Source organism: Dipodomys spectabilis, unplaced genomic scaffold, assembly GCF_019054845.1.
Source record: "Dipodomys spectabilis isolate Male_0828 unplaced genomic scaffold, ASM1905484v1 ptg000423l, whole genome shotgun sequence".
Classification (NCBI taxonomy): Eukaryota; Metazoa; Chordata; class Mammalia; order Rodentia; family Heteromyidae; genus Dipodomys; species Dipodomys spectabilis.
In genome coordinates, this window is record NW_024871100.1 from 944,477 (window position 1) to 968,808 (window position 24,332).

The following is a 24,332-nucleotide window of genomic DNA, read 5'->3' on the forward strand; positions in this document are numbered from 1 at the left end:
AGACTGATTTTTCATTTGAATGGATATTCTGAGCCCATTTCCCTGGTCACCTCAGCTATAGACAAGGACTCTGAGAGGTAAACTTACTCCAGACTTACCTACTAAGCCAGGTACGGGTGGTTCACGCTGGTAATCCTAGGTACTCTGGTTGGCTGAAGTCTGAGGATCTTGGCTCAAGGTCAGCCCAGGCAGGAAAGAAAGCCCCAGAGACTCTTATCTCCAAGGAACCACCAGAAAACCGGAAGTGACTCAAAGTGATAGAGCAAAAGAGTGATTGAGCAAAAGAGTGATTGAGCAAAAGAGCTCAGGGACTGTGCCCAGGCCCTAGAGTTCAAGCCTCATTGACCAACAGAAAGAAAATAGATAGTAAATAAATAGGAAAATAGATAGGAAAATAGATAACTCCTTATGTTTTCATAACAGTTTGAAGAGTATGATTTGTAGCCTTTGTAAAGAGACTTCTTTTCTCAGGAATTTTGTTGATTTGGTGGTGACCGGACGTTTGCATAACACCCCAAGGCAGTGAAATGTGGCATTTATAATAAAGGAGAAACTAATCTTTATATATATATATATGACAGTTTCCTAATAATATAAATACAAGGTGATCATTGATAGCACTAAGCAAATGCATTGAATAGATCGAGCTTCTGTCTGTCAAGATCAACAGTTAATTTCAGAATGCATTCTAGCTCTCTGATCAATAGGCAGCCAATTGTTTATAATGAAGTAGCTAACAGCATTTAATAGCAGAACTGGAGGTCCTTTGTCCTTTTTCAAGAATTTTGAATGTTTATTTCATGGGAGACAAGTGACTGGCAGCAGAAATTCCAGAGGTACCTCGATGTTGTTCTTTTTTGTGAAAAGTGGATATTTATATAGAAGACTTTTCTAAAGAATTGTTTTGCATTTTTACTTTGGATTTTCCCATGTTGAATCAGTCCTCTTTACCCTGAAAATAATTCCATTGTGGATATGGAAAATGCTTCCTGTCCTCTGTCTTTCTTCTTGTATTGAGCTGACTTTTGACAAATAAGGTAATATGCAAATGAGAGGTAAAGACTGACCAATCTCATTCATTTTTAAAGTGTTTCCTATGTGTCTGATGGCGATGGCATTGTCTCTCTGAGTCTAATGTAAACCCTCTTCCCAGGCTTTAATGTTTCTCCATCCCTTAACTGTCACTTAGTAGTTGCTTCCAGGTTCATAGATAACTAGGACAACATGTCACAATCTTGGAAGGTAAGCATGTTAGCATCTCCCTTGGAATAAGGAGCTCCTAGTTTGATTAGGCCTTAGGTGTTCTTAGCAGACCTCCTGAGATGGATTATGTTTGAATCTATGAGACAAGATAAAAGCCAGTCTTTTAAAGAATTTAAAAACTTTTAAAGAATTGTTGATATAAAGAAATCTTAAGCCCAGTGCTGGTGGTGGCTCAGGCCTGTAATCCTAGCTACTCAGGAGGCTGAGATCCAAGGATCACAGTTCAAAGTTCACTCTGTCAGGGAAGTCTATGGGACTCTTATCTCCAATGAACTACCAGAAAACTGGAAGCAGAGCTGGGGCTCAATGTTGTAGAGCACTAGCTTTGAGCAGAAAAAGCTCAAGGGACAGTGCTCAGGCCCAAATTGAAGCCCCATGTCTAAGAAAGACAAAAGGAACTCTAAGGGTGACAATATCCCTTTGTGTTTTCTTGGTAGTGCCTATGTAATGAGCATCTGCTTTGTGCCAGACATGGTCCAGTATTGGATAAGAGAGAATAGCCTTGTTTTGTAAATAAGCAACAGAGACTCAAATAAGGTAGACCTTTTGCCCAATCATGGCTTTATAGCTACCAAGTAAACATCATGCTTTTCCCACTGTACCACCATCCCTTAGTCAGAAGCTCAACAACTAACAACTGTTTGAGACTTACAAGCTGTGTATTTAAATCTCCAAAATGAAAATTGTAAACGAAATAAACCCTGATCACAGACCCTATATTTCATATGCTTGTTACCTACTTTCTTGACTTTACTGCAGACTCTGAGCAGCACTTTTTTTTCTTTCCTGAACACAAGCAATTGTTGCAAAGGCAGTGAACTCAGCATCAGATCAGTGTACAACTCAGGCTTGCCCTACTCTTGATTCACTTCCTTAGTCATCGTGTATATTGATTTCAGGCATAATGATCATGATAGATGATTGCTAGGTGTCTCAGACAAGTCTTTGTTAGCTGTGAGGATTTGACTCTGATCCTCAGGTACAAGAATAAGTGGGAGATTTTTGCAGATAACATGATACTATACCTTCACGATCCCAAAAACTCCATCTCCAAGCTCTTAGAAATCATAAATCACTTCGGCAAAGTAGGCAGGATACAAAATCAACCCACAAAAATCAGTTGCCTTCCTGTATACTGACAATGTACAAGCAGAAAGGGAAATAAAGGGAACAACCCCATTCACAATAACCTCCCCAAAAATAAAATATTTAGGAATTAACCTAACCAAAGATGTAAAAGAACTATTTAATGAAAACTATAAAAAGTTAAAGAAAGAAATTGCAGAAGACACTAGGAAATGGAAAGACCTCCCATGCTCTTGGATAGGCAGACTTAATATAGTGAAAATGGCAATACTGCCAAAATTAATACACAAATTCAATGCAATTCCTATTAAAATCCCAATGACGTACATCACTGAAATACAGAAAACAGTCCAAAAATTCTTATGGAACAACAAAAGACCTAGAATAGCCAAAACAATTATAGGGAATAAAGACAACATGGGAGGGATATCCATGCCTAACTTCAAACTCTACTATAGAGCTATAATAACAAAGACAGCATGGTACTGGCACAAAAACAGACCCGAAGACCAAGGGAATAGAATAGAAGATCCAAAAATAAATCCACAGGCCTACAGTCAGCTGATATTTGACAAAGGAGCCAAAGACATACAATGGAAGAAACACAGCCTCTTCAACCACTGGTGCTGGGAAAACTGGGTAGACACATGCAGAAGCTAAAAGTGGACCCCAGCCTATCACCATGCACCAACATCAACTCAAAATGGATTAAAGACCTTAACATCAAACCTGAATCTCTGAAACTACTGCAGGACAGAGTAGGAGAGACACTTGAACTTATAGGCACAGGGAGGAACTTCCTGAACAGAGTCCCAGGGTCACAACAAATTGGAGAGAGACTCGACAAATGGGACTACCTTAAAATAAAAAGCTTCTGTACAGCTAAAGCTATCGCAACCAAGCTTGAAAGACAACCAATTAATTGGGAAAAAATATTTACCAGCAATGGATCAGACAAGGGGTTAATATCCAGTATATACAGGGAACTCAAGAAACTAATCCCTCCCAAACCTAACAAACCAATTACCAAATGGGCAAGGGAACTAAAGAGAGACTTCTCAGATGAAGAAATAAAAATGGCAAAGAAACACATGAGGAAATGTTCACCATCCCTGATGGTGAAGGAAATGCAAATAAAGACAACCCTGAGATACCACCTTACCCCAGTCAGAATGGCCCACATCCTCAAGTCAGCCAATGACAAATGCTGGAGGGGATGTGGAGAAAGAGGAACCCTATTACACTGCTGGTGGGAATGTACACTTATACAACCACTTTGGAAAGCAGTCTGGAGGGTCCTCAGAAAGCTAAATATTGACCTCCCTTATGATCCAGTCATACCACTTCTAGGCATCTACCCTGAAAACAGGAACCAATATATAAGGACACATGCACCTCCATGTTTATTGCAGCACTGTTCACAATAGCTAGGACATGGAAACAACCCAGATGCCCCACCACAAATGAATGGATCCAAAAATTGTGGTATCTATACACAATGGAATATTATGCAGCCATCAGAAATGACAAAATAATGGCATGTGCAGGGAAATGGATGGAGCTAGAAGAAATCATGTTGAGTGAGGTAAGCCAAGAGCAAAGAGACAAACGGTACATGGTCTCCCTGATAAGTGGATGTTAAATCCAAAATGTTAGGTGATACGACAAAATTAACAGGACTTAAGAAACAAAGAACTTCTCCTCATCTGGTCGAACCACTACTAAATAACCCCATGTTGCTGATCACATGTATGGTGTATATGTGTACACTGTTATATGTTATAGACCGTGATAGACAATTTGCTCCAGGAAAGTTAGAATGAGTTTGTGACTTTTAATGAGCATCACTATCCCACAATACTGTGAAATTTGGGAAATTATGTAATCACTTAATCACAATTAAAAAAAAAAAAACCAGAAAACTAGAAGTGGCGCTATGGCTCAAGTGGTAGAGCATGAGCCTTGAGCTGAATTGCTCAGGGACAGCTCCCAGGCCTAGAGCTCAAGCCCCATGACTGACAAAAAAAAAAGACAGAGATCTTTCTTGTGATTGTTTCTAACATAGTTATAATATTATGTTTTTGTTGCTTTGTATCTCCCTCCTCCATGGTATAACCCCTGCTTTCACTATATATGATGTTGGTATATGTGGAGGGGAAGGGAAAAAACAAATCGTTAAAACAGGGATACAGGAGGACCCATTGCAACAATGAGATGTACAAGTCGTTATGTCGAAAAACGAACTTTACAACTTTGGGGGGACGGGGGGACGAGGGGAGGATGGTAAGGGATGGTAAGGGGAAACAAAGGAGGAGGCTACAATGCTTGATAAGAAATGTACTCATTATCTTGCCCATGTAATTGTAACCCCTCTGTACAGTATTTTCACAATAAAAAAATACATTCATAAAAAAAAAAGAATAAGTGGGAGAAATCATGCTGAACGTGACAGGAATTAGTGAAGTTATTATTGATTGCTGTAGAACTGAATAGCTAATTTGTGTCCCCCGTCATGATCATAGCAAGAAAAGAGGGGCACTGATCATTCATGCCTATAATCCTTGCTACTCAGGAGGCTGAGATTTGAGGATTGAGGTTCAAAGCCAGCCTAGGTAGGAAAATTTGTGAGACTCTTATCTCCAATGAACCGCAAGTGGCACTGTGGTTCAAAGTGGTAGAGTGCTAGCCTGGAGCAAAAAGAGCTCAGCTCCAAGGCCCCGAGTTCAAGCCCCTTTATCAACCAAAAAAAAAAAAAAAAAAAGGAAAGAGAGACGATAGAAATGGGGGAAAATTGTGTAAGAACATACAAAAATTGCTACTTTACTAGGAAGTACAGAGGCAAAATGGTTATTTCCCCCCCTTTTTATCCTAATAGGAAATTCTTAGACTATGGTTGATATTGTACCTAATTGGTACAGATTTCTGAATGCATGTTATGCCTGCATTCCTGATGAGGTCCCTTTGAGGTTAAAAAAGAAAAAAAGAAACTCTTGGTAGGAATAGTTCATTTAACTGCACCAGTTAAAATAAGCCTAAGGAGAAATGAGCTAGCCCTTCTGGATCCTTTATATCTGTAACTTAATATGGACCCTAAAGAACCTTTTAAAAAGGAAAGGAAATAAATTTCTGGATAATGAAATGAATATACATATATATAGTAATATATCCATAGTTATATATAGTAATATAAAGTATATTATACTACATATAGAATAATACTAGATATACTATATGTTATATACTTGCTTACTATTATATGTTTTGTTTCATATGTGTGTGTATAAATATGTGTGTATGTATGTATATATATATCTACACACACACACACACACACACACACATATGAAACACCAACTCAATCTCTTGTTTTGTTTTTGTTTTTGTTTTTTGTTTTGTTATTAGTGAGGCTTGAACTCTGGGCGTGGGCCTGGGCACTGTCCCTGAGCTCTCCAGTTTAAGGTGAGCGCTTTACCTCTTAAGCCACAGTGCCACTTCCAGTTTTCTGGTGGTTCATTAGAGGTAAGAGTCTCATGGACTTTCCTGCTCTGGCTGGCTTTGTACTGCGACCCTTAGATCTCAGCCTCCTAAGTAGTTAGGATTACAGGCGTGAGCCACCAGTGTCCAGCCAACTGCATCTCTTGAAGTACAAACTAGCATAAACACCCATATTCACCACACATATATATATACACATACATAAGTAGATGCTAAATTTTTCCTAGACAGAATCCTGCAAATCACTGGAACTAATGTAAAGTTCACAGTAGTGCTGGGCACGTGTGAATTTTAAACCAGTCTCCTCTTCATTAGATCATTTCTTTTATATTCCCAAGTAAGCTACTTTTTATTATATGCAGCTGTATCAACCAGTAAAGCTTCTCATTAGAACGAGGAACTCTAGGAATGTTGTATTTTTTTCCATCGAATTTTTAGTGTCTTAGCCCTTGTTTGGCTAATAACACTTTGAAGCCTAAAGGATGAACACGGACATTTTTTTTTTTTTGAAGTTTTAAAGTAGCTTGGTTTGCCACGTTGAGCCCCAGCAAATCAAGACGGTAGGTGCCATTCATTCAAAATGCAAGTGAGTAGTGAAAGCCGCTTTTAAATGAGTATGAAAGTTCTAGTCAAACACTTCTTAACACCCAGTTTCTTCTGCTGTGTACCAGTTTTATGAGCAATATAATAAAAATCTAATTTTGCTTTTGGAATTCGTTCTGTTAGGTCATGAAATACTAACTGCACTGTGTTGATACAAAGCTTGCGTATTATGTTCTCAAAGATCAGACTTGCTTGCCTTGCCTTGCCTTTCCTTCCCTTTTCCTTGTCTGTTTCTTTGCTGGTTCAGAGGCTTAAACTCACACTTCCTTGGCTTTCTTGCCCAGGGCTGGCAGTTTACCACTTGAGCCATGCTTATAGTCCACCATTTTGGTGGACTGGAGGTGGGAGTCTCAAGAATTTGTCTGCCTGGGCTGGCTTCGAACTGCAGCCCTCAGATCTCAGCCTCCTGAGTAGCTAGGATTATAGGCGTGAGCTACCACAACAACTGGGGACTAGGCTTTATTTTTCTTTTCTTTTTTTTTAAATTTTATTTTATTTTATTTGAAAACATACTGTACAGAGGGGTTACAATTATATGGGCAGGACAATGCATACATTTCTTACCAAGCATTGCAGCCTCCTCCTTTGTTTACCCTTCACCTCCCTTCCCAGCCTCCCCCCTCCCCCCCACCCAATCCTCCCCCCCCCCCCCACCGACATTGTAAAGCTCGTTTTTGACATGACATTTTGTACTTCTCATTGTTGCAAAGGCTTTATTTTTCTAATGTGTGGGTATCCGGTGTGCATCACACCTGGACATATAATAATAGCACACTCCACTGCTATCTTTTTTGTCTCTTTTGCCAGTCCTGGGGTTGAAATTCTGGGTCTGGGTGCTATCCCTGAACTACTTTTGCTCAAGGACAATACCACTTGAGCTGCAACACTGGAATAGCAAGATGCTAGCAATTCAAGTATAGAAAGCATGATAGCCTACATGACATTTAAAATTCCCTCTCATCCTTTGACTTCCCAACTTTGAAGTATGGTAAAGTGGTAACTACTTTTAATCATGTATGTTAAGATTTAGTGCAGAGGTCTATAGAAGAAAATTGATTCACAAAACAGTACATAAAATTATTCTTGGGAATTCATTGGAGAGGGTATTTCTCTTCATTCAAACAGTATCCCTCATCCTCACTGCCTTGCACTCAGCCCCTGTGCTTGTGGCGATTGTTAAAAAAGTGAATTGTAAGAAGTTTCATCATTTCCAAATTTAGGTTATAACAGCATCATACATAGCTGGGCCCACTCTCAGGTTTCTGGTTCAGTGAGTTGGATAAGGACAAGAATTGGGTGGCCAGGTGCCTGCCAATACTGGGACTTGAATTCAGGGCCTGGGTGTTGTCCCTGAGCCTTTGCTATTGGAAATAAGAGTCTCACAGACTTTCTTGCCTGGGCTGGCTTCCAATCCTGATCCTCAGATCTCAACCTCCTGAGTAGCTCAGATATCCAGGCATGATGACCTGCACCTGGCCTGAGTTTGCATTTCTAACTCGTGCCTCAGTGGTGTGGATGCAGTGGCCTCTGACCTGTGCATAGAGAGCACCGGTGGTTGATTTATAGCACCGGTGGTTGATTTATTGTAGGGTTTCTCATGGCCCCTGGAATATTTCAATTTGGTCACTAATGTGGATTGAAGGATGCCTGGAAAATTAGTAAATCATCTTTCTGTGTGAGCCTGAGAAGACTGGCCTGTCAGTCAGTGAACTGAGCGGAAAAGGAAGACTTGCCCTGCATGCAGGCAGCCCCATTCAACGGAATGGAGGCCACAATGGAATGGAATGACAAAGGAAAGGGGGGGGGGAAGCTGGCTTTCACTGATGTGCACACTTGACCTTGTCAAGTGGGTGCATTTCCTGCTGTTGTAGTCTCTGGACATCACACTCCCGCATTCTTCAAAGTTTGAACACAGAATTGCAGGAGCAGCTCTGCAGGGAGCTTTCAGGCCTTTGACTTTGGACAGTGGTTGAATCACTGGCTTTGCTCTCATGCTGAGGCTTCTGGCTTCTTGTATTGAGTACCTTATGTGTTTTCTTGCCTCTCAAGCCTACAGATGCCCAGTATGAGACTTTTCAGCTTCTGTGATTGTGTGAGCCAATCTAATATGTGTGTATGTATATATTATAATATTTAAATACATAGGATACATAATATATAATATTACATATAATATATATGTTAAGTATATATTAGGTAGTTATATATATGTATATTATTTTTAAAGAGAGGAAAGTAGGAGAGGAGATTTGGTCTGAGGAAACCAGACAATATAGTTTTGCTATGTCTTTTTGCTTTCCTTTTTTTCCCCTCTGAATTTAAGGGGAGAACTGTGGGTTTTTTTATTTAAAAAAAAAAGCCAAATGGAGATAATTTGACCTACCCATTTGTTCCCTCCATAAAGGAAGTCCAGTTTCTTTCTTTCTCTGAAGAAAGCCCCAGAAAATAAATGACCAGCAGAGAGAGACAGAAAGAGAAGCAATTCACAAAATTTGAAAATGTAGAATCACAAGGGACTATGGACTTTTAGCTCTAGAGAAAGTGTGGAGGGAGCTGTTAGGGTCCCCAGAGACATCAGTATGGAATCTTCTGGCATGAAAGGAAAGCCACACACATAGATTTCCTCCCAAAAGGCTGCACTGGGTCCAGGTTTTTTGGAAAGAAGTCTTTGGGATGATTGCTGTCAGCCTGTGATTTGTCCTTGTAGCGTGGGAAGAGAGGAGTTCTGTGGCGCTAGTGCATTTTGATAAGCTTGCCAGCATTCTGGCTTTGAAGTCGGTGTCACATTTGCTTTCGGCTCCCTGTTCCCTTTGAGGCTGTTTCGTATTTGATGTGGTCCTTACATTTTGCTCTGGTATTTCTTATATTTCCTGCTTATAAACTTGATACCATGAGGTGTTTATTTTGATACCACGCTAAGGGATTCTTGAAGAATGAATTAGTTGCCTGGCGCCGGTGGCTCAAGACTGTAATCCTAGCTACTCAGGAGGCTGACATCTGCAGATCATGGTTCAAAGCCAGCTATAGCAGGAAACTGTGAGACTCTTATGTCCAATAAACTACTGAAAAACACCAGAAGTGGAGCTGTGGCTCAAGTGGTAGAGCTCTAGCCTTGAGCCAAAGAAGCTTAGGAAAAGAAAGAAAGAAAAAAGACAATGAATTAATGTTAGGAACAGATAACTCTGTGAGCTCCTTTTCTTACCGGAACAACCTTAGAAAAGCTGCAGGGGAAAAACAAAACAAATTTGTTATACTTAGGACATGAAAATCTCACGCTAGCCTATGACTCTGTAGTGGTCAAAATATCCATGTGAAATAATCTGATCTTCCCATTTGTATTTTGTTCAGTTGCCTTCTATGCCACGTTGCAATTTACCAAAGCTAGGGTTGGATCCTTTATGATCATTCTCTCTTTTCCCTTCTCCCCTTCACACTGCTGCCTACCGGCCATCAGAAAGAACACTTGAATGTCTCATGCTTTAGTATGGGACTTTTAGGAACTGAAGGTCAACCTAGATACCCCCAAATTTATCCTAATGTCACAGGAAATGCCTACACATCTATCTTCAGAAAATCTATGCTTGCTTCTAAGGGTATTTCATTGTTTTTTTTTTTTGTAGGGGGGAGGGAGGCATTCATGGGGCTTGAACTCAGCAGTGTCCCTGAGCTCTTTTGTTCAAGGCTAGCACTCTACCACTTTGAGCTACAGCTCCACTTCTGGTTTTCAAGTGGTTCATTGGAGATAAGAGTCTCACAGATGTTCCTGCCTGGATTGGCTTCAACCTGCAATCCTCAGATCTCAGCCTCCAGAGTAGCTAGAATTACAGGCATGAGCTAGCAGTGCCTACCTCATTATGGCTTGTGTTTTTTTGTTTGTTTGGTTTTTTTTTTGTTTTGTTTTGTTTTTCACAAGCATGTTCCAGGCATGCCATGTGGATATAAGGAGAAAAAAAAAAAAGGAAGAAAACCTCATGCCCACATAAAATAACAATTGTTGAAAACACCTGTCTTTATCTTAGGTTATAATTACCAGGCAGGATTCACTTTGCTCTAGTAAAATGCTGTGGAAAACCACTTATTCCAGACATCCCTGTCTTTTTCTCTTTTTTTAATGGCGGTGGGAATAGCCCTACTATTCCTGAGAGCTGGTGGCTTAAAATTGCTTTTTTTCTCTTTTCTTAGATATAATCTGGCCTGTAGCACGCATTTGAGCCAGTAGTTCTCCTGCCATTGACACGTGTTCTGAGATGCCCAAATTCTCAGTTAATTCAGATCGGTTTTCCAATTTACTTTCTTGAGTTTGAGTTTTGTTTTTCCATTTCCAAATTTACCTCCAAAAGCACTCCGTAGTTTTCCTAACTAAAGTGTGTGTGTGTGGGGGGGGGGGGGGGGTAGAGTCTCTTCTTTTCTTTCCTCCAATTTTTAACTTTTTTTTTCTTTTTCGATGTTGTTTGTAGAATTTTTCAAAGAACTCCTTGAAAATGCAGAGAAATCTCTGAATGATATGTTTGTGAAGACCTATGGCCACTTATACACGCAGAATGCAGAGCTCTTTAAAGATCTGTTCGTGGAGTTGAAGCGTTACTACGTGGCGGGGAACGTGAACCTGGAGGAAATGCTCAATGACTTCTGGGCTCGCCTTCTGGAGCGCATGTTCCGCCTGGTGAATTCTCAGTACCACTTCACCGATGAGTATCTGGAATGTGTGAGCAAGTACACGGAGCAGCTGAAGCCCTTTGGGGATGTCCCCCGGAAATTAAAGCTTCAGGTCACTCGTGCTTTCGTAGCAGCCCGTACTTTTGCTCAAGGCTTAGCTGTGGCGAGAGATGTCGTGGGCAAAGTCTCTGTGGTAAGTACTGTTGGCATTTTCTGGCTTTGGTTCGGTTTGCTTTGGGTTCCTTGTAAGAGAAGTTTGTGACAGATTAAAAAAAAAAAATCAGCCGGGGATTGGGGGAGGGGTGGCGGAGAGGCAGGTGGCTCACACCTGTAATCTTAGCTGCTCTGGAGGCTGGGTTTTGAGGATGTTGGTTGGAGGCTAATTCAGGAAGGGAAGTCCATCAGACTCTTCAGTGAACCACCAGAAAACTGGAAGTGGTGCTGTCGCTCCAAAAGGCAAAGCACTAGCCTTCACTTCTTGGGCCCTGAGTTCAAGCCCCATGAATGCCTCCTCTCACCAGTGGGGGGCCCCCCAAAAAAAAAGATCACTAGAATTTCATTCATTGAATACTATCTCTCTCTGCTTTCTCACATTTTGTCCTTATGTATATACCTTTTATAATTAAGAGCACAATGGTGAATGGCTTTGTAACATTGTTATTTTCTCTACATTCCTTTCTGGCCATTCTTAGAAGCAAGATGGATGTTCACTTTGGACTCTTTATTCCATTTATTATTGTTATTATTGTTGTTATTAGTGTATGTATGTACTGGTCCTGGAGCTTGAACTTGGAGTCTGGGCATGATCCCTGAGCTTTATTGCTCAAGGCTAACAGTGCTCTACCATTTGAGCCACTCTACTTCTAGCTTTTTGGTAGTTAATTAGAGGTAAGTGTCTCATGGACATGTCTGTCCAGGCCTGAGCCACTGGTGCCAGATTCTGCAGTCTTAATTTTAAATCTTTAATTAAGCTTCAATTGCATCTTTAATTTTAAAATCTTACTTTTCAAATTTCTCCATCTCCTTTTTGCTTTTATTCTACTTCTGTTCTGGCAAAACAAACACACTGCCACCACATGTAGTTATTGCTAGCGCCTATGTTTCTGCCTACTAGGTGTAGTCTAGAAACTGCCTAATACCCAGAAGCATATGTTTCCTTATTGTCCTAGGTACTTGGAACATGTGACGACGAGCAATTTCCATGATAATGTACACCATCTTGCTCTTGACTCTGTTTATAGGATTACTGACACAGAAAATACTATAATATGTGAGCAGGAGCTGCTAAAATATACCTGTTAACTTACTTACAAATGAAGCAAATTGGGCTAGATCCATGCTTTGCAGACAATGTTCCTTGGAGGCAGAAGGGAGGAGTTGGTACATCGGGGCCTTTATCTCTTGGGTACACTTAGCAAAGCTTTGATCTCCCTGGTTTCCTACAATAAGATTTTGTGGAAGATTTCAAAGTGGAAGGGTTCTATTCCCCCCTCAGTTAACTTTGACAGCTGGTTGTTGTTGTTGTTGAGTCTAGAACCCAGGACTTTGCCAGTGCTAGGCAAGCTATCTACCACTGAAGTGCCTCAAAAACCTTCCAGGCCCTTTCACTACTCCCCTTCCATGACTCAATATACTGGGGCTTTAGCTTTGCAACACTGAGTTTAGTGGTATTACTTTTGGGCCTTCAGAGAAAAAAAAAGCCAAATTGCCATGCGCCAATGGCTCACACCTATAATCCTAGCTACTTAGGAGTCTAAGATAGGAGGATCACAGTTCACAGGCAGCTAGCACAGGAACATCTGTGAGACTCCAGTGAACCACCAGAAAACCGGAAGTAGCGCTGTGGCTCATAGTGGTAGAGCACTAGCCTTGAGCAAAATTGCCCAGGGGATAGTGCTCAGGTTCAAGCCCCACCACCGACAAAAAAAAAAACAAAAGCCAAATTGTAGGCCATTGCTAAAGAGCCTAGATATACAAGGAACAGTGGCTTCTGCTGGGGCCATTTGGTTGTTTTCAGGACTAGATACAAGGTCTATACAAACCACAGGACAAACACTAAAATAGTCAGTCATCTGATTGCTTACCAGAAGGTCATCTCCAGTTAGAAGGATCATTTAACTTATTATCCAAACCGCAACACTTACTGTCTAACCGATGAGGTGCTTATTAACAATTCAAGCCAGACAACAGGTGCCAGTAATTGTTAATAACCACTCAGGACTGCCTAGTGGTTTGGAAGGAAACATATTTACCAGAGTGAAGAAAAAAAGGAAGTGGTGCTGTGGCTCAAATGATAGAGTGCTAGCCTTGAGCTGAAGAGCTGAGGGACAACGCCCAGGCCCTGAGTTCCAGCCCCACGACCAGCAGAAAAAAGAAAAAAAAATTTACTACAGAACAGATGTGTTTAGAAAAAAATCATGCTTACATGATTTTCATATTAGAATTCAGTGATAAGAAGGATTAATTGGTTGTATTTATTATTGCCATGTTACTGGTTTTCTTTGTCATCTTCAAGCTATAAAATGTCAGACAAGCCAGATACCGGTGGCTCACGCCAGTAATCCAAGCTACTCAGGAGGCTGAGATCTGCGGATCTCGGCTCAAAGCTAGCCCAGGCAGGAAGGAAACTCCGTGAGAGTCTTATCTCCAATAAACCACTAGAAAATCGAAGTGGCACTGTGGCTCAAGTGGTAGAGCACTCACCTTGAACTGAAGAGCTGAGGGACAGTGCCCAGGCCCAGAGTTCAAGCCCCACAACCAACCAAAAAAAAAAAGTCAGACAATAATTCTTTCCAAGTATATTTGTTCATTTTTCCCCCTTTCCGATATTTTTCTCTACGAATAATTGGAGTGTATGAAGCTAGTATAAGGAGATCCTTGCTCTTCACTGCCAAGTTTAGCCTCAATCATTAATCTTGGAAATACTGTTATCAAAGTCCCTAAAAGAGTACACAGTTAGGGCTGGGAATGTGGCTTAGTGGTAGAGTGCTTGCCTAGCATGCATGAGGCCCTGGGTTCGATTCCTCACTACCACATAAACAAAAAGTAAATGCAATTATTTTTTAAAAGAGTACATAGTTAATCTACATTGCAAATAACATGTATTGCAATTCACCTAGCACATTTGACTTCTTGTACCAATTCCTTTCAAGAGTCCTCAATTGAGTAGACCAAAGGGTGGCACTACTGCTTTGGGTACCGAAGCAGTTTTAATTTTTGTTGGTATTAGGAATTGAACTAAGGGTCCTGCTTGCTCAGCAAGGAGCTACACCTGCAGTCTACCAGTCCCTTTTTATGTTGTTTATTTTCAAGGTAAGATCTTGCTTTATGCTCCAGCTAACCTGGACTGTGATCCTCCTATTTGTGCTTTTCTTTCTTTTCTTTTCTTTCTTTCTTTTTTTGGTAGGTATTCGGGCTTGAACTCAGGGCCTGGGCACTGTCTCTGAGGTTTTCTGCTCAAGACTACTTCTACCACTTTGAGTCACAGCACCACTTCTGGTTTTCTGGTGGTTCATTGGAGAGAAGAGTCTCACAGACTTTCCTGTGAGGCTGTCTCTGAATCACCATCCTCATGTGTCAGCCTCCTGAGTAGGTAGGATTACAGGCATGAGCTATTAGCACCCAGGCTAGGTTCATGCCACTATATCCAGACATTGATTGAAGTAGAGTCTTTTAAACATTTATGCTTCAGCTGGCCTTGAGTTGCAATCTCCCCATAGTCTGCCTCCCAAATAGCTGGGATTACAGGCTTGAGCCGCCACACTTGGCAATTTTCCCCCACCTATGTGTGAATGCTTATTCCTGCTAAGCCTCTATCCAAGTGCAATTTAAAGTGTACTTTAAAAAGCAATCCAAAAAAATGAACATACTGTGTCTTGGCTCCTAATTCAATTAGTTGCTTTTAGCCTAAAGGGGAGAGGGGGCTTTCAGAGCAGGGACTTGTTCCAGGATTATTGATTGAATAGTTAACTCAGAGATGTTTCTCTTCATGAGTGGACAGCCTGCTTTTCCAGTTTACTTTTGCAACAGAAGGGTTGCAGTTACAAATTGAGCAATGATTGGATCACTGTTAAGCCTTTGAAAAATCCATTAGCAGCAAGAAGCAAACTTGCCGTCCTTCAAGAGACAGGCACTGTTTAGTTGAAATAACATTGCCTTGTTTTAGTCTTTGTGGGACGATACAGCCAATGATTTCAGCTTACTCCATTGAGCTTTACCGTTGAAACTTCAGAAAAGTCCCCCTAATTAGTAGCAGATGGTTCAAGAATACTGTGGTGTCAAAAGCCTTTGTATTACTTCTTGTCATGGTCCCTGATAGCCGTCTTATTTACCTGCTTGGCAGTAACCATTTTGCTCGGAAGGGTGAAGTTTTTTGTGGTCTTTGAGAAATGCACAAGTGATTACATGCACCATGAACATTAATAGCTCCTATACCAAAGAGTTGCATTCTATGATTTCAATTAATACTGACATAATGGGACTATGTACACACACACACACACACACACACACACAAACTACAGAGGCTATAATTAGAAGTTGATGCCTTACCACTGAGGTGTCTAAATGACTGTTCTGCCATGAAAACAATTCCCACTGAATTCCCTCACTTCTCTATTCATAAGGCCGGGACAGAAGAGTACTAAAGAAATTACTTTGGAGCCAAGTGCTAGTGGCTCACGCCTGTAATCCTAGCTACTCAGGAGGCTGAGCTCTAAGGATCACAATTCAAAGCCAGCCCAGGCGGTAAAGTCTGTAAGACTCTTATCTCCCATTAATCACCAGAAAACCAGAAGTGGCACTATGGCTTAAAGTGATAGAGTGCTAACCTTGAGCAGAGGAGCTCAGAGACAGTGCCCAGGCCCTGAGTTCAAGCTCCACTACTGACAAAAAAAAAATAAGTTACTTGGCCATTTCCCCAAATTGCTCTAAGTATACATTTAAAAAGTATGTATTCCAAAAAGCTTTTAAGAAACGAATTTGACACTTACTCAACACTAAGTATGAGTTTTCACTCATAATTGTAAAGGCTAGAACTACAAACAGAAGTAGTGCCAAGGGCTGAGTAACTCAAGATTTTGCACATTCAAAACATTAGAGCTTCTGGGCACTGGTGGCTCACGCCTGTTATCCCAGGTACTCAGGAGATCTGAGATCTGAGGATCGTGGTTTGAAGCCAAATTGGGCAGGAAAGTCTGTGAGACTTGGAAAAGAAAGCCAGAAACGGGGTTGTGGCTTAAGTGGTTCAGCCCTAGCCTAGAAAAAAAGGTCAAAGACAGCATCCAGACCCTGAGTTCAAGCCCCCCCACGCACAAACAGAGCTTAATTCATGAAGTGATGCTTCAACTGAAGAGCCATAACTGAGTCTAATCACTTCATTCCACAATAAGAAACCCTTCCGAGTATTTATACAGTTTTAATTATATACAATCCATCCACAAGGTTTTTTTGTTTTTGTTTTTTGTTTTTTGTTTTCTTTTGCCGGTCGTGGGGCCTGAACTCTGGGTCTGAGCACTTTCCCTCAGCTCTTCAGCTCAAGGCTAGCGCTCTACCACTTTGAGCCATAACACTACTTCTGGCTTTTTCTGCTTGTTTGGTGCTGAGGAATGGAACCCAGGGCCTCATGCATGCAAGGCAAGTGCTCTACCACTGAGCCACCTTCCCAGCCCATCCATAAGTATTTCTAAAGGAATTCTAGCTTATTCCCTATATTTTGTAAATGCTTCTGAAATGCTACTGTCAAATAATAAGGAACTTCTTTCTTTGTAAGTGTGAATTGCATTAAAAAAAAAACAGTTTTAGGAAATTGCTGAGTAAACACATCAAGTCCCATCACTGGGTGAATGTGGGTTCCCTATCTCTCTTCTCATAATTTTGCGAACAATTTCCTGTTATTTTTATTGGGCGCTTATGTTACCAAGCAACAGATAACAATCTAGACCTTTTCTGTTTATTGGGACTATTGGCTGGGGAAGGGGAAAAAAAAAAACCAAACACACAATTCTGCAATGAATATGTTAGGAGCTGGAATTAACTAAAAGGCAATGTGTTTCCAACTTCAGTGCAGCCTGTTGACTGCCATTATGTGTAATGTAGCTGGAGGCTCATTCTGAATTACCGAAATGAAATCCAGGCTTCATAAAGCGTTCTTCAGCATTTTTTTCCTTTTTTTTTTTTTTTTTTGCAGTAGTTTTTAATGTGGTGTTGGGAAAATGCAGGTTATTTGGTATGGTAGTAAGGCTCAATCTATGTTAAAAGAGTCTGTGCAGAGGACATTTTTCTGTTAAGGGTTTTTATAGCAGATATGATGTGCAGACATTCTAGTTTATGTTTAAGCTCAGGCTGGAGAGAGGGGTTTAATTCTTTTTTCTTTTTCTCACAGTTGTAGGAATAGAACCCACCTATACCCCAGTCCACAATGAAGTGTTTTTGTTGTGTGTTTTTTTGTCATGGTTTGGGTTTGGTTTTTGTTTATTGTGCCATTACTGAGTCTTGAACTCAGGGTGCTTTTCCTTAGCTTTTTCTGCTAAAGAGGGGCACTGTGCTACTCGAGCCATGCCTTCCCTTTGGGCTTTTTTGGTGGGTAATTGGGGATAAGTCTCTCTGACTTTACTGCCTAGGCTGGCCTCGAGCTCTGATCCTTAGATCTCATCCTCCTGAATAGCTAGGATTACAGATATGAGCCACTAATGCCAGACCACAATGAGTATTTTTAATGAGTCTTAATAAGGTAAAAAGGACCAAAAACAAATCCTCAAAGAAACAACAACCCAATCAATAAATGGGCTAAAGGCTTAAAGAGAGACTGCTCAAAAGAAGAAGAATGGCCAATAGACACTTGAGGAAATGTTCGACATCTTTAGCCATAAAGGAAATGCAAATCAAAACAACATTAAGATTCCAGTTAAAATGGCCATTATAAAAACAAAAAAAAAACAAAACAAAAACTAATGATAACAGATGCTGGCGGGGATATGGCCAAAAGGCAATGCTACTACACTGTTGGTGGGAATGTAAATTTAGTCAACCACTTTGGAAAGCAGTATGGAAGTCTGCAAAAGACTAAACATTGAAGAGAAAAGATAAAAAGGAAATGAAGATTCTTTTTCCACAAACTTTTACCACAAAACATAGACTAGCTCTGAAAAAAAAAAATCTCAAAATTTTAAGACACTTTCTAGAGCTATCTTAAATATTTACAAAAGACCTTTGGTGACTATTGAAAGATTTTATAAGGCTTGACAATTATGTATATACATATATATATATATATATATATATATTCATGCATTTTCATTGTAGGTCAGTAACTCAGATTGATTTTGATATTTGAATCAATACAGAAGTATTCAGTCCAGACAGAATTCTCTATCCTACCACCTCCCAAAAGTATTCACATTCTTTTTTTTCTTTAGATTTTTTTCCATTTAAGAAGTATCTTTAAATAGTTGTATACAGGAGTTTCCATTTAACAAAGCCATTTATGAATACAGTGTATCATTTTTGTCATACCTTTGTAGTACCTTGAACAGTCTAAAGACATAACACTGGTCCTCTGTAAGTTATAATTATTTAAAGAACATATTTTGTCTTAAGAATCTAGTGACTACAAGTAGTTAACCAATTTTGCCAGCACTATTTACTGAAGAGGCTGTCTTTCTTCCACTCTATTGTTTTAGCTCCCTTATCGAAGATTAGATGGCTATAGGTCTGTAGGTTCATTTCTGGGTTTTCAATTCTATTCCATTGGTCCTGAGGTCTGTTCTTATGCCAATACCAAGCTGTTTTGACTACTATGGCTTTATAGTAGAGTTTGAAATTTGGTATTGATATTCCTCCAGCAGTGTTCTCTCCGTTGAGGAGCGTTTTTGCTATTCGGGGTCTTTTATTGTTCCATATGAATTTTTTGCCTCTTCTATTTCCTTGAAGAAACTAAAGCTAGATCCTTATATATCACCCTGCACCAGAATTAACTCCAAATGGATCAAAGACCTCAAAGTCAAAGCAGCACTCTGAAAACATTACAGGATGGAATAGGAGAAACCCTAGGTCTCCTTGGCTCAGGCCGAAATTTTCTGAATAGAGACCCAGAAACACAACAAATCAAAGAAAGGTTGGACAAATGGTATTGCATGAAGTTGCAGAGCTTCTGCATGGCAAAGGACATAGCTAGCAAGATCAATAGAAAGCCCATGGGTTGGGAGAAGATCTTCACTAGCCATACAACAGACAAGGGTCTCATATCTAAAATATACTTGGAACTCAAAAAATTAAATCCCCCAACAACAAATCCTCAAAGAAACAACTGCCCAATAAATAAGTGGGCTAAAGACTTAAAGAGAAACTTCTCTGAAGAAGAAAGAAGGATGGCCAATAGACACATGAAGAAATGCTCAACATCCCTAGCCATAAAAGAAATGCAAATCAAAACAACATTGAGATACCACCTCACTCCAGTTAGAATGGCAAAAATCAAGAACTCTAACAACAACAGATGCTGGAGGGGATGTGGACAGAAGGGAGCCTTACTTCATTGTTGGTGGGAATGTAGACTTGTTCAACCACTTTGGAAAGCAGTATGGAGGTTCCTCAAAAGACTTCACATAGAGCTCCCCTATGACACAGCAATCCCACTTTTGGGCATTTACCCAGATGTTTACAAACAAGACCACACTAAAGCTACCAGCACAACTATGTTTATTGAAGCATCATTTACCATAGCTAAGATATGGAACCAACCCAGATGCCCCTCAGTAGATGAATGGATCAAGAAAATGTGGTATATATACACAATGGAATTCTATGCCTCCATCCGAAAGAATGCCATTGCCCCATTTGTTAGGAAATGGAAAAACTTGAAAAAAATTATATTAAGTGAAGTAAGCCAAGCCCAAAGAAACAAAGGTCCCATGGTTTCCCTTATTTGCAATATCTAGTATATGTATGAGTCAAGCGGAAAAGGTCAGATAAGGTGATGTTAGGAAAATGAACCCTTAGATATGTATTTTAATGTTTTTTTCTTTCATGTATTTGTTTCTAACGCATTTATAAGATTATCTCTTTGTTGCTTTGTATGTCCCTCCCCCACAGTATAACCCCTGCTTTCACTATATTTGATGTCAGTATAACTTGTGGAGGAGATGGGGAAAAACAATTCGTTTAAGGATACAGGTGGACCGGTTTAAGGATACAGGTGGACCAGTTGCAACAATGAGAAGTACAAGTTGTCATGTCAAAAACGAGCTTTACAACGTTGGGGAGGGCAGGCTGGGAAGGGATATGAAGGGTAAACAAAAGAGGAGGCTGCAATGCTTGATAAGAAATGTACGCATTATCCTACCCATGTAATTGTAACCCCTCTGTACAGTATGTTCACAAAAAAAAAAAAAAAAAAAAAGAATCTAGTGACTATTGCTCTATGTAGAGCAATTAGGTCCTAATTTATCCTCCAAAATCAGAATGAATTTATTTGGTTAATAAAACAATGATGTCTAGCAAGCATCCAGCCCCGTGGCTGTGTTGAGTGCATGTGGAGATTTTCCTGTGCTTGCTGTAAAGGTTAGGAGAAGGCTGCCATGATGCTAGTTCACACAGTGGTAAGAGATTTTGGCTTGGAATGCACAAAAATCCCAGCCTGAATTCCCAGTACCATACTGAAAAATCTATTACATACGTATCAAAGATGTCAAGTACGCAAAGACTGGAACACCAAACTACATGGGTTCAAACCTTGGCCATTTACTAGAAGATCTTGTGTGAATTCCTTCATCTCTTTGGCCCTATTTCTACTTCATCTGTGAAATGAGATACTGATACTTGCCTCCTATAATTATCAGGAGTTATGAATAAGTTCATACATCTAAGGTCCTTAGATTGCTGCCTGGCATGCTAAATACTCCACAAACACATCATATAAGTTAATAAAATCTAGTACGAGTGACCTATAGTGACTGTCATGAAACAGAATCTTTTCCTCTTGAATCTTGACATTAAGGTTATAACCATGAAAACCATAAAAGCTATTAAATAAGCATTTTTTCTCTCTGAAAATGGCTTGAAGTCATTCTTTTTTGTTCAGAGTTTGGGGAAAGAATAGAGTATATGGTTTTCCTTTTTTCCTGTTCTGTCTTCATCTGATTTTGAGAAATAACTACTACTTCTCTAAGAGAAGGCTAAATTTTTTTTAAAGTGACCTTTGCCAAAAAAAAAAAAATCACAACTTCCACCTTGATTCTTACCCCAGCTCTGAAAATTTTGGAAGTCATTGACATCTCGCTTAAAAAAAAAAACCCTAAATAAAAGAACCACATAACCACATCAAATAGATCTAAGCTGTGTGCCCCAAAGTAATGATCAAATTGAACATTTTTAAGTGGCACCCCGGGCTGTAGAGAATAAATACATAAATGAGGATTAAAGGAAGACCTTGGAGTCTAGTTACCTTTTTTGTTAATCCTTATGTGGCATGATTTACTACTTAATTTTGTGTTTCTTGAATAAATGTACTTAGTGAAGTTTTGGAAAATTCAAAGAAAGTACTTATCTTGATGACTACCAGGGAATAAAATATGAGTGAACCTGAACTTTTCTTCATAACTAATAAAGCCCCAGAAAGAAGTATTACTTGATCTTTTTTTCTTTTTGGTCAGTCACAGGACTTGAACTCATGATCTAGGTCTTGTCACCTGAGCTTTTTCAATCAAGGTTAGTGCTCCATTTGAGCCACAATGATACTTACACTTTTCTAGTGCTTCATTGGAGATTAGAGATGGACTTCATCTGCCTGGCTGGCTTTGAACTTCGAGCTTCAGATCTTGGCCTCCTGAGTAGCTAGGATTACAGGTGTGAGCCACCGGTGCCCAGCTAGGTTTTCTTCATTTGCTTATAAATGAACAATTTGCTCATGAGCGTATGAACAGAGCGTTAGGAATTTGTGAAAGACTCCCTAGCTATGTGTTGTATCTTACTATGTGACTGCCTGCAAGAGTCACCATTTGGTCAAGGATATCTTGGAATTGTGATGGAAACTTTCAAAAATAATTGAACTTGCTGTACCATATAGTATGGTTTGGCTGTTTGTTTTTTTCTCTCTCCTTAATAAGGTTAGTTGGCATACCTTTGGCTCTTAACAACTTGCATTGCTTCTTACTGACTTGAAGGTTCCAAGAGAAAGAGACAGAACATTTGGTTTACCCAATGGAGAGACTCTGCACCCTTATCCCAGTGCACAGTCAATGCAGAGCTAGTCCTTGCCACTCTAGGCCCACCATCTTGAACATCATGACAGCTGGGTGCTGGTGGCTCACACCTGTAATCCTAGCTACTCAGAAAGCTGAGATCTGAGGGTTACGGTTCAGACAGCCCAAGCAGGAAAGCCTGTAAGAGCCTTATCTTCAATTAACCACCAAAATCCAGAAGTGAAGCTATGACTCAAGTGGTTGAGTGCTAGCCTTGAACAGAGAAGCTCAAGGACAGTGCCCAGGTTCTCAGTTTAAGCTCCCAGGACTAGTACAAAAAGTATGAAAAACAAAACAAAAACCCTTCACTTTAATGGGACCTTATCACCCCTGACAGAGTTGCTTCCTAGATTCTGAATTCCTTTCATGTGAACTGTTACATGGTGGTCTGATTAGTGATTTGTGAGATGAAAGCCAGATTTTTCTCTAACTTTGGTATTTTATATGTCCTCTCTCATTGCCGTTTTCTTATAACTTCTCCATTTCTCTTTCCAGTTCTGGTATTATTTAGTGTTCCCATACCATGTTCTAACTGAGTTCCTTGTGATAATTTTTAGTAGTTATACAACAAATCACGTGCAGAACATAAGCCAGTACTTAGCCAAAGAATGAAACAGAGAAGCACTGCCAAACCCAGCTTCATAATCTTCCTTTAATAAAATTCTACTGTGGCATATCATCTGGTGTTGGGTTTTAAAACTTGAGACTTTGTGTGCCTATTTTAGAGAAGGGAACTACAAGGTTATTGCTTACATGATTTCACTTGCAGTTGAACTAAGAATGCAATTCATTTCTAATGTTATCTGCCCCACCTCAAAAAAAAAAATAGGCATCAGTGGCTCACACCTATAATCCTAGCTACTCAGGAGGCTGAGATCTGAGGATCGTAGTTCAAAGCCAGCCCAGGTAGGAAAGTCCTTGAATCTCTTATTTCCAATAAACCGCCAGAAAATCCAAAGCGGCACAGTGGCTCATAATAGGTGGTCAGTAAGTATTTGTTGACACACTAGCTTTTGATTTCCTGTATAATATTAAAAAGTACCAAGTTCTCTATGTAATACTATCTGTATGTACGTGATTTGAGGCATGGTCTCACTAGATAGCCCAGGCTAGCCCATAGAGGAACTTGAGATCCTGAAGATTGCAACTAAATCTAAAGAAGAAAATAATCAATGCCTAAGAATAGCTTCCTATTTTGTTATTTTAAGAAGGCAGGGAAATGTGACCCACCAGGGAAGGCTTTTTTTTTGGTCACAGATGTTTGATAAGGTGCAGTCCTGGCTTCCAACTTAGCAGAAAGGCTATGAGCAGGTTGCTTCATTTCTTTGGCTTCCATTTTCTTCTCTTTCAAATGTGAGAACAGCGTTGAGTGATTCTTAAGGCCCCTTCCAACCCAGAGTTCCAACCTGCCAGTTCTCTGCCTGCTTGCTCCTCTTCAAATGAGTATCACAGTCCTAACAGTGTTGCAACTTTGAAGGAATGGACGTTTTGCTATCCAGAATATTGGGTAGCCAAGATTTTACTGTACATGAATACATACATACTTAAGAGACTAATTTAATGCCTAGGAGAACATTTGGGACTGGTTAGAAACTGTGGAAATCTCCTAATTCTTAGTAAGGAGTGGTGATTTTAGTGTAGATAATTACCATCTTGTTGCCTGATCTGGGGACTAGAGGGGGTTGGGGAGGGGGGGTGTGCAGCAGAAGGGGTGTCCAAAGTGATATCCCAGAATAGGTAAAAGCACAAGGCTCCCCAGCCACCACCCCTCGCATCCTCTGTTCCCTCCACTTATCCAGTCTGAAAGAGGAGACTAGGCGAATGAGCATATGGCAGGCACTTTTCAGTTGCCAGCCAGAATGGGGCTCCCTATAGACGAGCCTTTTTAAAGAAAGTATGCAGGGAACTGAGGAACAGGATGAACAGCCCCATCTCCCTTCAGTATTATTTTCATCCTCACTACTCTTCCCCCAAAACTTAGAGCCTCCAGTG

The 24,332-nt window shown here is 40.2% G+C and overlaps 1 protein-coding gene across 1 annotated transcript in view; it reads left to right on the forward strand.

Moving 5' to 3' along the window:
* Positions 1 to 24,332, forward strand: part of Gpc4 (glypican 4) — a 119,633-nt gene that overhangs the window by 80,944 nt on the left and 14,357 nt on the right. Inside the window, exon 3 of the mRNA XM_042668237.1 lies at positions 10,905 to 11,296. Within this exon, the coding sequence (XP_042524171.1) occupies positions 10,905 to 11,296 (392 nt within the window). The remainder of the gene's footprint in view (positions 1 to 10,904; positions 11,297 to 24,332) is intronic.